The 13,340-nt window shown below is 32.4% G+C and overlaps 1 protein-coding gene across 1 annotated transcript; it reads left to right on the top strand.

Annotated features, from left to right (window-relative positions):
* Nucleotides 1-7,320: 7,320 nt before the first annotated feature.
* Nucleotides 7,321-13,071, top strand: LOC131654144 (homeobox-leucine zipper protein GLABRA 2). The gene is made up of 11 exons (XM_058924568.1): nt 7,321-7,614; nt 7,769-8,061; nt 8,330-8,447; nt 8,698-8,892; nt 8,995-9,372; nt 9,672-9,773; nt 11,342-11,551; nt 11,633-11,807; nt 11,894-12,165; nt 12,290-12,376; nt 12,457-13,071. Exons 1-11 carry the CDS (start codon nt 7,474-7,476, stop codon nt 12,835-12,837), a joined length of 2,352 nt encoding a protein of 783 aa, XP_058780551.1. The 5' UTR covers nt 7,321-7,473; the 3' UTR covers nt 12,838-13,071.
* The last annotated feature ends 269 nt before the right edge of the window (nt 13,072-13,340 follow it).

Here is a 13,340-nt window from a genome sequence, read left to right as displayed (position 1 = left end):
TCTCACCCAAAGTGCCTCACGCACAAACACACAACACTAATAATATTAAAACTAACCACTTTATGCTTAAACCTAAAAACATATAAAAATCATTTGAAATGTTAGAAGGGTGAAAAATTAGAGAGAAAAAAATTTAGATGAAAAGTAAGCTGCAATTGCCACGATTTAATTTTGTACAATATACTCTTCTATAAGCAAATTTTGATTTTTAGGTTCATTGAATAAATGATATATTTTGACTATATATATGTTTGAAACATTAATTATCTAATAAATCTAAAAAGTTAAAATTTGCTTATAAATAAGAATGGAGGGAGTATATATATTAGAAAAATGCAAATTGAAAATATATAAGCTATGATCCCTAAATTCGGCCAATTGTATTTACATATTTGATTGCATAACCAAAAAAAGTATTTATTTGTGATTCGAGTTTAGAGTTATAAAATACTACGGTCCAGTTTACAAGATTGCTCGTGAGTCGGCGGAAACAATTTAGTGTTAAATATGTATTTAATTTAGTTTCCATAGGCACGAGGCTCAATTTCTTTCATCTACTCTTCAAAGCTATCTTTCTCTCAAAGTTGGATGAAAGTGATTTGAATTTTTGTAATAACTATAAGGAATCATGCAAAACATCAACGTGAATCTGTATCATTCTATCATGGATTGTGTTGTCTTTTATGTAGCTTGTCAATTTCCTGAATTACGTGACGTGTTGGAAGTTACACAAGTTTTGTTGTTAGATATATTTCCAACTAATTAATCAATGTGTTGCTTTGCTATGCTAGTCTTAGGCAATGCCAATTAAAGTGTTACATTTTAAGAACTTTTTTTCAGTGTGTTAGGGTTTCTGCTTTGTCTCTTTGAGGTTTCAGAAAGTTAACGATTTAAACCTATTTACATGAGTTAATGCTGATATAGGGTTTATATATAAGTCACAAGTGTAACTAGCAGTTTTTTGTTTTTTTTCTTTCATATTCTTTTGTGAACTGAAACTTATTATGCAAGAAAGTGACAAAGGCTTCACAACAAAGAAAGAAATATACACCTTTTCTATGAGATTTTTGGTGTTTAATTTTTATGGATAAAAAAGGTGCATATAGTTTAATATTAGAAAAAAGAAGATATAAGGTGTGAAAATAACTTGAGATCAATTAATGCTATATTCTCTATGAGGTTTGTGCTCAAATCATGTGATTGCTTCAAGATATCTACCATTCTCAACCACCAAGAGGAATGAAGTGAACATAGTTGCAGGAAAAGTGAACTTTGAATGGAAGATAAACTCAATCATAGTTCATAATCCACATGACACCAAAACTTTTTATTATGGAGTTGGAGAGTGATGACCCTTGTATCTTAATAAATGAATAATAAATAATGAATAGACCTATAATAAATAGTGTTCAAACAACAATAAATTATGTAATAAATATTTATGTCTTGCACATTAACAAACCAAGGAGTGTAACATGAAAAAAATCTATATCTATTCACAGCCGGTAGTTACATATTAATTTTAGATATATATTATGTTATATTAAGGGTAGTATATATATATATATATATATATATATATATATATATATATATAGAGGAGGGATCAAATTACACCCGAAGAGTTACACCACGAGTTACACTCGTTCAATAACTACATTTCGAATTAATATTTTTTAAATTCAACCGTTGGATTTAAACATAATATCATATAGATCATACCTATAAAGTTTGAGCTTAATCTATAATGATTTACTATACGATCAAGATATCCAAAGATTAACATCAAAATGAGCTTTCATATAACGTTAATTTTGATGTAATTCAATGACATAGTAATGCATTATAGATTAAGCTCAAACTTTATAGGTATGATCTATATGATATTATGTTTCAATCCAACGGTTGAATTTAAAAAATATTAATTCGAAATGTAGTTATTGAACGAGTGTAACTCGTGGTGTAACTCTTCGGGTGTAATTTGATCCCTCCTCATATATATATATATATATATATATATAGCCGTCTTTGAGGGCGTGCAAGACGGGCTACCACACATGACCTCAAATTTTTCACAGCTAACTTATAGCTAAATAGGGCCTCACAAAATATTTATAATGGTTAAATTATTGCCAAATAGGACCTATATTTGTTTTTCCATGAATAACTACGACTAATGATCTACACAGGCCCTCCAAAAAAATTGAGATGAGTCAAAGGTTTAATACAGGGGCCTAATCATGTTCAAGTCTAATTAAGATGATCAAATATATATAGTTAGCACACATGAGTTTCAAGGTATACTTTTTTATAATCGTTTTTTACTATATTCATTTTGGACTACGTAACTAGCTTGGGTGTTGAAGTGCTAACTTTATAGGTCCACTATGTGTCACCATTAATTCCAAAGTTCTACGTCATTAATCAACATCAATTTTAGATCCAAAACAAAACAAAGACACCTTCTGTGGGAAACAATATCAAATTCTCGTGAAACTCCACAAATAAATCATTTTCAATCCAAAGGAAAATCTCTATCATAACCACCGTAAGATGGAGAGGATAACCTCCTGCGTCATACCGAAGAAATCTACCGAATTCTTCGATCTTGCACCACCTCTATTCTATATCATCGAGGAGATACGTGCGAAAGCAATGTCTGATGGAGATCCTTCAACGGAGTACCTCATCCAAGCGAAAACTGACACCGAATCACAAGGTAAGGAGATGTCAATGCTAGACTTTCTAGATCGTGAAAAGATAAATGGAGTCTCGAACGCGAAGTTGTTGTTAGTTATAACACCCACTGTCACTTATCACACAGTAGCATAAGTCTTTATAGACTACAGAAGTTTGTGTAAAGCCTTATACGCTGACACACTCGAGAAACTAGAGTTACGCCTGCTAGATATGAGTCTAGGAAGTAGTGGATATCTCTTAGCTTTCCATGATTCCATAACTCGCCCTTGCGAAATGATAAATCTACCACTATCACTTGGAGAAGAAGAAAGCGAAAGAAAGACAAAGGTCCAGAGAGAGTTAACATGTTCGACTTTGGAGAGTATGAAAAAGAAGTTAGATCAATCCCAGACGGTGATCCCGAAGTTGTTCAGCTCGTTGATAATCCCTCAAGATCCACGAAGATAGGATTCAGACTCTATTCCAAGGTAAAGAATATATTAATTAGATGACTCTAGGGTAATGCCTATGTCTTCACTATTTATTCACATGAAATGCCCGACATTGACTTCACCATAGTGTGCCTTCAATAGAGTCTTAATCCTAATTCCCAATACGTATCCCAACAAAGAGAGAGGAAATCTCCATAAAAATTCGCAGGTACCACCGACACGTTCGAAATAACGTGGGTATCAATGGACAACTTCCTCTGTAGAGAAGACTTCACCTCAGTATGTCCAAACCCATCCTCATATCCAAGACTCCAATAAAGATCCTTCAGATCTCTCTTCATCATAACCTCGATAAAGGTGAGAGAATCTAGTTGAAAATTTTGGCTAAAACAACCATTCTAAACTGTCAGGATGTTTTGGTGTAGAATGTCACAACATTTGACAAAATATCTGTCAAAACACATAACAACAGAACCTGTTATGATAGCAGAACACGATGTTACAACATCTTGTTCAACATCAGTTAAGAACCATGTTTTAGCAAAATTATGCCAATACAAAAACCATGGAACCAACAATCTCCCCCTTTAACCTAAAATCAATTTTATATAATCGATTTATTCAAAATCAATTATTTCTTAAATGCATAATTAAATTTTGATCACAACTAAGTGATTCTCAGAGTGAGATTTCTCTACTTCGATCCTGCATGGATATTGCCAAACTGGTTTTTATTCTAAGAATATGTCAACCTTATCATACGGATGAAGCATCTATTTGGTTTAATAAAGTGTTAAGGTCGGTTGAAGACATCATGGTCAATAGAGGCCCTTTATTCGGGGACCTTCAATGGAGGATGCATTTTTTACCCATTAAAGTTGAGGGTTTCGTTTTGTACTTAGTTGTATGGGCTAGGCTAACATGCATTTTTGATTGGTTATGTGGAGGATCAAAAGGGTTTCCGTTGTTATAATCCTATTAATAAAAAATTGTATGTTTTTTGAAAATGTTGTGTTTAGTGAACAAATACCATTTACTCTCTTTCTTTTAATTCTAATACTTTTACCAGGTTTGAGCTTACTGATATTAATTCTTTTGACTTTGATGATGATATTTCTAGTGATTGTAATACTGAGAATTATAGGGTTGATAATATTGCTACTCTAGATAAAAATATTCAGTTTTCCCCATGGCTATCCAACAACCGCTTGTGATTGTTAATCCTAGTCCATCTACACCCCTTCCTCCTAGTTATCCTTCTCGTGATTGCAAGTTTACTCAATTTTCTTGTTTTGTTTATTAACTTATTCCCATTTTATTCCTTTTCTTTCAATAGTATAACATGCATTACGAAGAAATATTTTCTCTTGTAGCCAAGATGACTACTATTCATACTTTTATTGACATAGCATCTGTTCGCCAATGGAATATTTCTCAAATAAATATTAAAAAAGTATTTTTAAAAGGTGATATTCAGGAGAAATTTTATATGGTACCTCCGCCAAAAATTATCATAGTCAAGGAAAAGTGTGTAAGTTGAAAAAACATTAGCATTAAGATCAAATCACCTCTATTTAGGTGATCATCATGTTTTAAACATGATTTAAGTGAAAATTTTATAACTTAACCATATAATTAATGCATTCCTTCTGAGGTTTAGATATCTTGAAACCACGTTTGTTTAGTTTTACAGCTAAAATTGATTCTGAAAGTGTAGAATTGATTTTGATATATTTGATTTTTCTTGAGTAGAATTGATTCTAGTTTTTTAAAATTGATTCTACTTGAAGTTGAGATTTATATTTTTTTGCAAAAATTTATCTATACATAGATCATTTTACCTTCAACTCACTACAACCTATAATCGATTTTACATAATCAATTCATTCAAAATCAATTATTTTTGAAATGCATAATTGATTTTTGATAACATCTAAGGGATCCGCAAAGTGATTTTTCATACTTCGATTCTGCATGGATATTGCCAAAATCTTTTTTGGCCTAAGAACGTTTCAACCTAATCAAATGGAAAAAGTATCTATTTGGTTTAATAAAGTCTTACGAAGGGCGGTTGATGATATCGTAGTCAATTGAGGTCCTTTATTCGGGGACCTTTAATGGAGGGTGGCTTATTTACCCATTAGATTTGAGGGGTTGGGTTTGTACTTAGTAGTAAGGGCTGCCTCATACACTTTTATGGCTTCCAGGATCCGATCTTGGTTGTTAGATGATCATATATTAAGAGATAATGGGGTATATGGTATGGACCCTCATTTCGACAGAGCTTAGGATGGTATTAGTGATGTGATTCCAGATTTTAACCTTAGCAGTTTTACAAGAAAATACATTATCCCTCCTAAAGCACGTCATGTTTTGGTGAATGTTCTTTTTAATAAAAGTGTTCAAGACATGGATTTAAAGTTTGTCATGACCGTACAAGACATAAAATCGTTGTTTGTTTTTTTCAAGTCGTGCATGCTCAAGATTTTCTCCTTTAATATTGATGAGTTATGCCAACATATGTCAACAATAGAGTATTGTACTATCTTGAGATACCGTTTTATGATTCCATTATTTCTTATTGATGATGTTTGTCATGTTTATCGTAAGGCGTGTTTGGATACATTTGTGGAACACATGATTCATTATAGAGAGCTTCTAGGCTTTAAATACCGACAGGACCTTATTAAGAATGTCATATTAGATATATTTTGGTTGACCAAAGTTTCTGTGAAGAAAGAGACGTCTGTGAATTTCCTGGCCGACGCACATGAGGGGAGATCGTCTCTTAGGCTAGTAGATATTCTGGTGTACGAATGAGTATGAGGCAAACATGCATGTGTATATTTGACTGAGGTTTCTCCACTGGTGGGATTGAGGACTGGAGGTTTTACTGTGGAACAGATAACCCTCAAAGCCGCTTCAAATAAAATGACCAAACACAAAAAAAAACGTGTTCTGACAATCAACATGTTTTCATACTATTTACATTTGTTTTTTTTTTTTTTTTGTTTCTTAGCACAAAAAACAGTAAATATTTTTTAAAAAATCTAAGATTTATATATAACGATGTTATATCTCCTAAATCAATAAATATACTTTTAAGAAGATTAATTTTATTATCTAAAAATAAATTAAAACACACCTAATTATTTGTTTTTCTTTATTTCTCTATAAGCTTTATTACGGTACATTTTAAATCCAAATCCATGCTGAATCAGAAACATGCTAAGCTAGATTAGTCATTCATGGTGATCTAACTAAATAAAATTATAAAAAAAAAACCGTTGGAACTCGGGGTGATCGTATCCGAACCAATCCAAAAGCAAAACCGCAAATCGAACCAATCCAAACCGAAACCGCAAAAAACCGCATTTGGTTTTGATGATTTTGGATGATTTTTGGACTGAACCGCGCGGTTCGGTTTGGTTTGCGGTTTGTATTTCACAAAACCGAACCAAACCGAACCAAACCGCATGTTTAACTTAAGTTTTGAATATTAATAGTTAATTTATTATCTTTCCAAATCTAATTGCATAAAGCAACACCTCACGTTTTGAATTTTAATAATTAATTTATTAACTTAAGTTTTGGCATAATCAACTTAGTTTTTGTATTTTATTGAGCTACATATATATGTAATTGTCTACTGTCTAATATATGTATTTCATTTATAATATATTTTTAGTTCTCTACTGTTCTTATAATATAATTTCTTTTGTATGGTATAATATCATATATTATATTGGCATTGAATTCTTTCTTTTTTCCTTTTATTTCAGTACATTTTTATTTTATAGTGTAAACCGCAATCAACCGAACCGATCCTAACCGCATTGGTTTGGTTTGGTTTGGATTGAATGACTTATTAAAAATCAACCAAACCAAACCGAACCGCATGCATTTTTATCTCGCTGTTAGGATAACTTTTATGCTCAAAACCGAACCAAACCGCACCGCGAACACCCCTAGTTGGAACCGCAAATTCAACTTGTAAATGTTAGTTGGTTGTTGACTTTCCTTTCCTTCCATATTAATTTTATCTAACAATCAATCCTACCGGCAACACTTCACTCCCCTTTCACATTTTACACAAGGACCTAACAAAACTATAAAATAGTATTATTATACATAAATATAATAACTCAAATAATTATTAATAGGAATAAAATAAAATAAAAAAACAAAGCATTTTCTCTTCCTTTTGTTTTTATATTCTTAAATTGTGCAATCCCTTCACCTACGTCTCTATCCTCTTTTCTCACTGCCCCTACCCTTGTAGCCATTCCCACACACTCTCTCTATGTCAGAATATGCATCCTACACAACAACAAAAACTTAAATGACACAACCATTCAAAAACACACACACTCTTTTTTCTTCACCACAAACGTTGTCAATGTGTGCTGCAGACATGTCCAACAACAACAATCCCCCTCCTGCCAAAGACTTCTTTCCCTCTCCAGCTCTCTCTCTTAGCCTCGTAACTACACATTTCTTCAATCATGCAAATGTTTCTCTTTCATATATTTTCTCCGTCCATCTTATTTATAAAAATGGACGGAGAAAATATATGACTTATTTGCTTTATATGTTTTTTTACCTTCTCGCGACTATTGGTATTTTTTTTCTCTCAGGCGGGGATTTTTCGCCATGGTGCTGCAGCGGCGGAGATTGAAGGCGCAACTACCAGTAACATGGAGGTGGAGGAAGGGGAGGAAGGAAGTACTATAGGCGGCGGCGAACGCGTGGAGGAGATTAGCAGTGAGTATTCAGGTCCATCAAAATCGAAATCAGAGGAAGATTTTGAAGGAGATGAACAAGAAGAGGATGATGAAGATGAAGGTGGTGATGGAGACAATAAGAACAAGAAGAAGAAAAGGAAGAAATATCACAGACACACTGCTGAGCAGATCAGATTCATGGAAGCGTGCGTATAATATACATAATCTTCTGTGTTATATGTTTTTTCTTCACCTCTATGTGTGTGCCTATTTTGTTTGAATCACAATTAATACTCCATAATTCATAATTCAAAATAATACACTAGTACATGTCACTATTGATTTTTTATTTGTCTCATTCTATTTATCATTTTCAATAAAAAAATAAAAAAATGATTGTATTATTATTTAATATCATTCATAAGTGCAATTATTGAATATTAGTTTTAATAAGTAATGAATGTAATATTGCAGGCTTTTCAAAGAATCACCACATCCTGATGAAAAACAGAGACAACAACTTAGCAAGCAATTAGGACTTGCTCCAAGACAAGTCAAGTTTTGGTTCCAAAATCGTAGAACTCAAATCAAGGTATTATTATTTCTAGCAGTGACACATGTGAAAAAAAATGTGTGTATGTGTCAGTATTCATATAAAAAATTAGCATCGATATTTATAAATAAGTTTAATTTATTTATGTTTTATAAATTATAATCGGTATCGTGTTTCCCGTGCTTCATATTGTTATTTAGATCAAGTCAACTTTGTGCATTTTTTTATAACTTTTTGTTATGTGAATTTAACAATAGTGTTCAACACTAAATATGATGTTTTTTTCCAGGCAATACAAGAGAGACATGAAAATTCATTGTTGAAAACAGAAATAGAGAAACTAAGGGACAAAAACAAGACCCTAAGAGAGACCATAAACAAAGCTTGTTGCCCTAATTGTGGGGTACCTACCACAAGCAGAGATGGTTCCATGCCAACTGAAGAACAACAACTTCGTATTGAAAATGCCAAACTCAAATCCGAGGTTAATTTTATGTATACTTTAACCTTTCTTAGATACTAGTAGTTTGTTTATCATGTCTATTATTCATTTATGCTCGGTGAATTCTGCCTCACAATGATATAGGTAGAGAAACTTCGAGCCGCATTAGGAAAATATGCATCTGGAACAATGTCACCTTCATGTTCTACAAGTCATGATCAAGAGAATATGAAAAGTTCTTTGGATTTTTATACTGGAATTTTTGGTCTTGATGAGTCATGGATAATGGATGTGGTGAGCCAAGCAATGGAAGAGCTTATAAAGATGGCTTCAATGGGTGAACCATTGTGGCTACGTAGCTTTGAGACGGGTCGAGAAATATTAAACTATGATGAATATTTGAAGGAATTTGGAGGTGACAATTCAGATGATGGTAGACCAAAGAGATCCATTGAAGCTTCAAGAGATACAGGAGTTGTTTTTGCAGATCTTCATAGGATTGTCCAATGTTTTCTTGATGCTGTAAGATACAAATTAATGCTTTTATATTGATTAATGTTCTTCAACCATATGAATAATATGATTATATACATCTTAATAGTATTTTTATATTATATAATTAAATAATTTTCGGTTCAATGTATGCTCGAACTCACGGTAAATTTGACAAAATCACAACCACAGTTAAAACTATACTATAGAATTTTAACATGATTTAAGTGTCATTGTGACGAGAAATTTTTCGCATGTGCATAAAAAAAACACTAATTTTGTTTTTTTCATGTGGAAGTTAAAAAGATATTTATTGTGTCATTTTGCAGAATCAATGGAAGGAAATGTTTCCATGTTTAATATCTAAGGCTGCGACAGTGGATATAATATGCAAAGGAGAAGGTTCTAACAACAACGGTGTTGCGCAACTGGTAAGACTATTTTTAATCGATAAGAATCAAACTCGATATCTTGATGTTTTTGACACTCACGTGTTAGTTAGACACCAATTACTAATTAGTTAATGAATCCATACAGAGTAGCTCTAATTACAATTGATCGCATTCATCGCCTGCTAATGAACGGTAGAATTGGTCTCTTAAATAGTCAATCCTTGATCATATACTAAGTTTTGAAAGAAAAAAAAAGAAAGTTTGATACAATTCAACTTTATGCAATAATGGTAAATTGAATGTAATATCTAAAGTGAATAAAATTTATTTCTTGCTATGAAAGGAACAGTTCATACACGGATTCAGTGATATGGATATTATAGTTTACTAAGTGGTCCAAAACATGACAAGCAAAAGAAAATGATGGCACCTCGTAATTTTAAATGATGTTTTCTACTTATATTTGAAAATGTTGGTAAAAAAACTTGAGTTGATTGTGGTATAATTTTACACTTTAGATTTTCACCAACAAAAATCTATATGCTTTCGGTTTCTTAACACATGCATTAATCTTTCTTTTAGGAAGTGAAAGTGCTTGTCAACTTTTCCTCTTCTTTAACCACAATCTTTATTTAACTATTTCATAGAAATATAGATAAAGACACATAAAATATAAAAAGTTCAATGTCATTGAGACTTTAGTAACACTTGGCACTTTCTTCTTATACATATCTTGCCCTATTCTTCTTAATTGGAATCTCTTTCTTTCTCAATGACATGTTACCCTATGTGGTTGATTTATAAGTGTTGGATGTGTATCACTCACTTTACAAGATTTGGGTCCAATCCAAATCTAACTCCTTCTACTTCTTTGTATATCTATGGTTATATGGATGTTCAAGTTTTTCAATAATTGATGTTTTAATAATGTATAATTTCTAATTAGTATGAAAAAGGTATGGAATTATGTGATGCAAATTAAATTCTAGGAATCAAATGAAATTATTTTGACCCAAATATATGATTGCTTATTTTTATATTTGTATACACTTATCTTAAACAACTATTTTCTATTTTTTTATAATTTGTTGATAAATATTTTTACATGTATATTGAGAAATACAATAAATATAATAAAGAGAATAATATTTTTGTAACAAATTATAATTTTTAATTATATTGATGTATTTTTTATCATTATAAATTTGAAGTAGAATATAATAACATTTTGAAATTAATGATATGATATTAATTAGAGGTCCAGTTAAGCCGCATAACTCAATTGTGCATGGATATATTCTTGTTTTGTTTTTAACATGTTCGGAGGTCAGTTCTGGTATATATCAAGTGGTTTCAGCTCTCTCCTAATCATAAGAGCGAGGATCGAACAGTGATTCTCCCTAATAAGTTTAACGTCAATCACCATTGAACCAACTAAGAGCGCTAGCATCCTACTTATACTTTTAAAAGAGTGAAATTCTAGCCACTTGTTGACAAAAAAATTAAAAGATCCAATTAAATTTTTTAATTAATGCTCCATTAAAAACTGAAAAAATAGCTTTTATTTTGTATAAAACTCTAACCTTAATTTTGTATTGGGTACACAGATGTTTGCTGAACTGCAAATGCTAACACCAATGGTGGCCACTAGAGAAGTGTATTTTGTCAGATACTGCAAACAATTAAGTAGTGAAAAATGGGCAATAGTTGATGTATCCATAGACAAAGTAGAAGACAACATTGACATGTCCCTTATGAAATGCAGAAAACGCCCATCTGGTTGCATTATTGAAGATAAGTCAAATGGTCATTGCAAAGTATGTAACATATTACCAATTCAAGTTCCAAATTTGTTTCCATTTTTGATACACATGGAACATTAAATAAACATTTAATAGGTAACATGGGTGGAGCATTTAGAGTGTCAAAGGAGCACAGTTCATTCAATGTTCAGAACCATTGTCAACAGTGGCCTAGCTTTTGGGGCAAGGCATTGGATTGCGACGCTTCAACTTCAATGCGAACGTCTAGTTTTCTTCATGGCAACAAATGTCCCCATGAAAGATTCAACTGGTGAGTGAGTAATGAACTCTAACTATAAAAAAGCTCTTTGTTAAGTGATTGTGCACTAAATTCAGTGATGAAAACAAAAATGTTAGGTGTTACTACATTGGCTGGAAGAAAAAGCATTTTGAAGTTGGCACAAAGAATGACATGGAGTTTCTGTCAAGCTATTAGTGCATCAAGCTTCCATACATGGACCAAAGTTACTAGTAAAACTGGAGAAGACATAAGGATCAGCTCTAGAAAGAATTTGAATGATCCTGGTGAACCTCTAGGGTTGATCCTTTGTGCAGTTTCTTCGGTATGGTTGCCTGTATATCATAACGTTCTGTTTGACTTCTTGAGGGATGAAGCTCGTCGAACTGAGGTACAAATATATTGACAGTGTAAAATAAGTTCAATCATATCGATATTCATCGAGATAATTTAGAAAGTAATAAAATAGCAAATAACATTATGATTTGTGTTGACGATTATTATCATTATGACAGTGGGATATCATGTCTAGTGGCGGGGCAGTGCAGTCTATTGCAAATTTAGCCAAAGGACAAGACAGAGGCAATGCAGTAACAATCCAAGTAAGTTACTAACTGCTTAAAACAGAACACATTAAACAAAATGCAAGTTAAATGTTGGATTGTTTTTTCCCACCTTGCAGACGGTTAAATCTAAAGAAAACAATATGTGGATACTCCAAGATAGTTGCACAAACTCTTATGAATCAATGGTGGTATATGCTCCTGTGGACATTACTGGTATTCAGTCTGTGATGACAGGATGTGATTCGAGCAATCTTGCCATACTTCCGTCAGGGTTCTCCATTGTTCCCGATGGTTTAGAGTCGAGGCCAATGGTAATTACTTCCAGGCAGGAGGAGAAAAATACAGAGGGGGGATCTTTGTTTACAATAGCATTTCAGATTCTTACCAATGCTTCTCCTACAGCCAAATTAACAATGGAGTCTGTGGACTCTGTTAACAATCTTGTATCGTGTACATTAAGACACATCAGAACAAGTTTACATTGTGAAGATGGTTAGGCAAAATCAGACAATTGATGGATAGTCAAAATCAGACAACTGATGGATAGATTTAAATTATTAGTGATAATAATCTTCTGTTTTTTTTCTTTTTTTGGTTAGTATTGGGTTGGTGAAAAAATAGCTAATGCTTCTCCCCTAGGTAGAAAGAGAGACAAGAAACCTTAACATCTCTTGTATATAATTATCACATTATTTGTTAATTCCTTATGTGGATCATTAATTTGCGCTTTATGGCTTTTGTCGTTGATTTGATGGCTCACATTGCTATTGCTAATGTTTGTTCTCATCCCATAATTAAATCAAACCAGCAACCTGTACAAACTAGCAATTCGCACACAGCAGAATCTCACAACCCATATTTCGGCTAAGCCATAAAAACAGAATTACACAGAAACAAAGTTATGCAGTAAAACAAAAGAGAGAACGCAGCAATGCACGCAGAAAACAGAATTGAAGAATTGCTATTAACAATATTCAGCAGCAGAAGCAATGAACCAAAT

The sequence above is a fragment of the Vicia villosa genome, linkage group LG2, assembly GCF_029867415.1.
Source record: "Vicia villosa cultivar HV-30 ecotype Madison, WI linkage group LG2, Vvil1.0, whole genome shotgun sequence".
NCBI classification, from domain to species: Eukaryota; Viridiplantae; Streptophyta; class Magnoliopsida; order Fabales; family Fabaceae; genus Vicia; species Vicia villosa.
The sequence above is the reverse complement of the archived record's forward strand: the minus strand, read 5'-3'. Positions and strand labels throughout refer to the sequence as shown.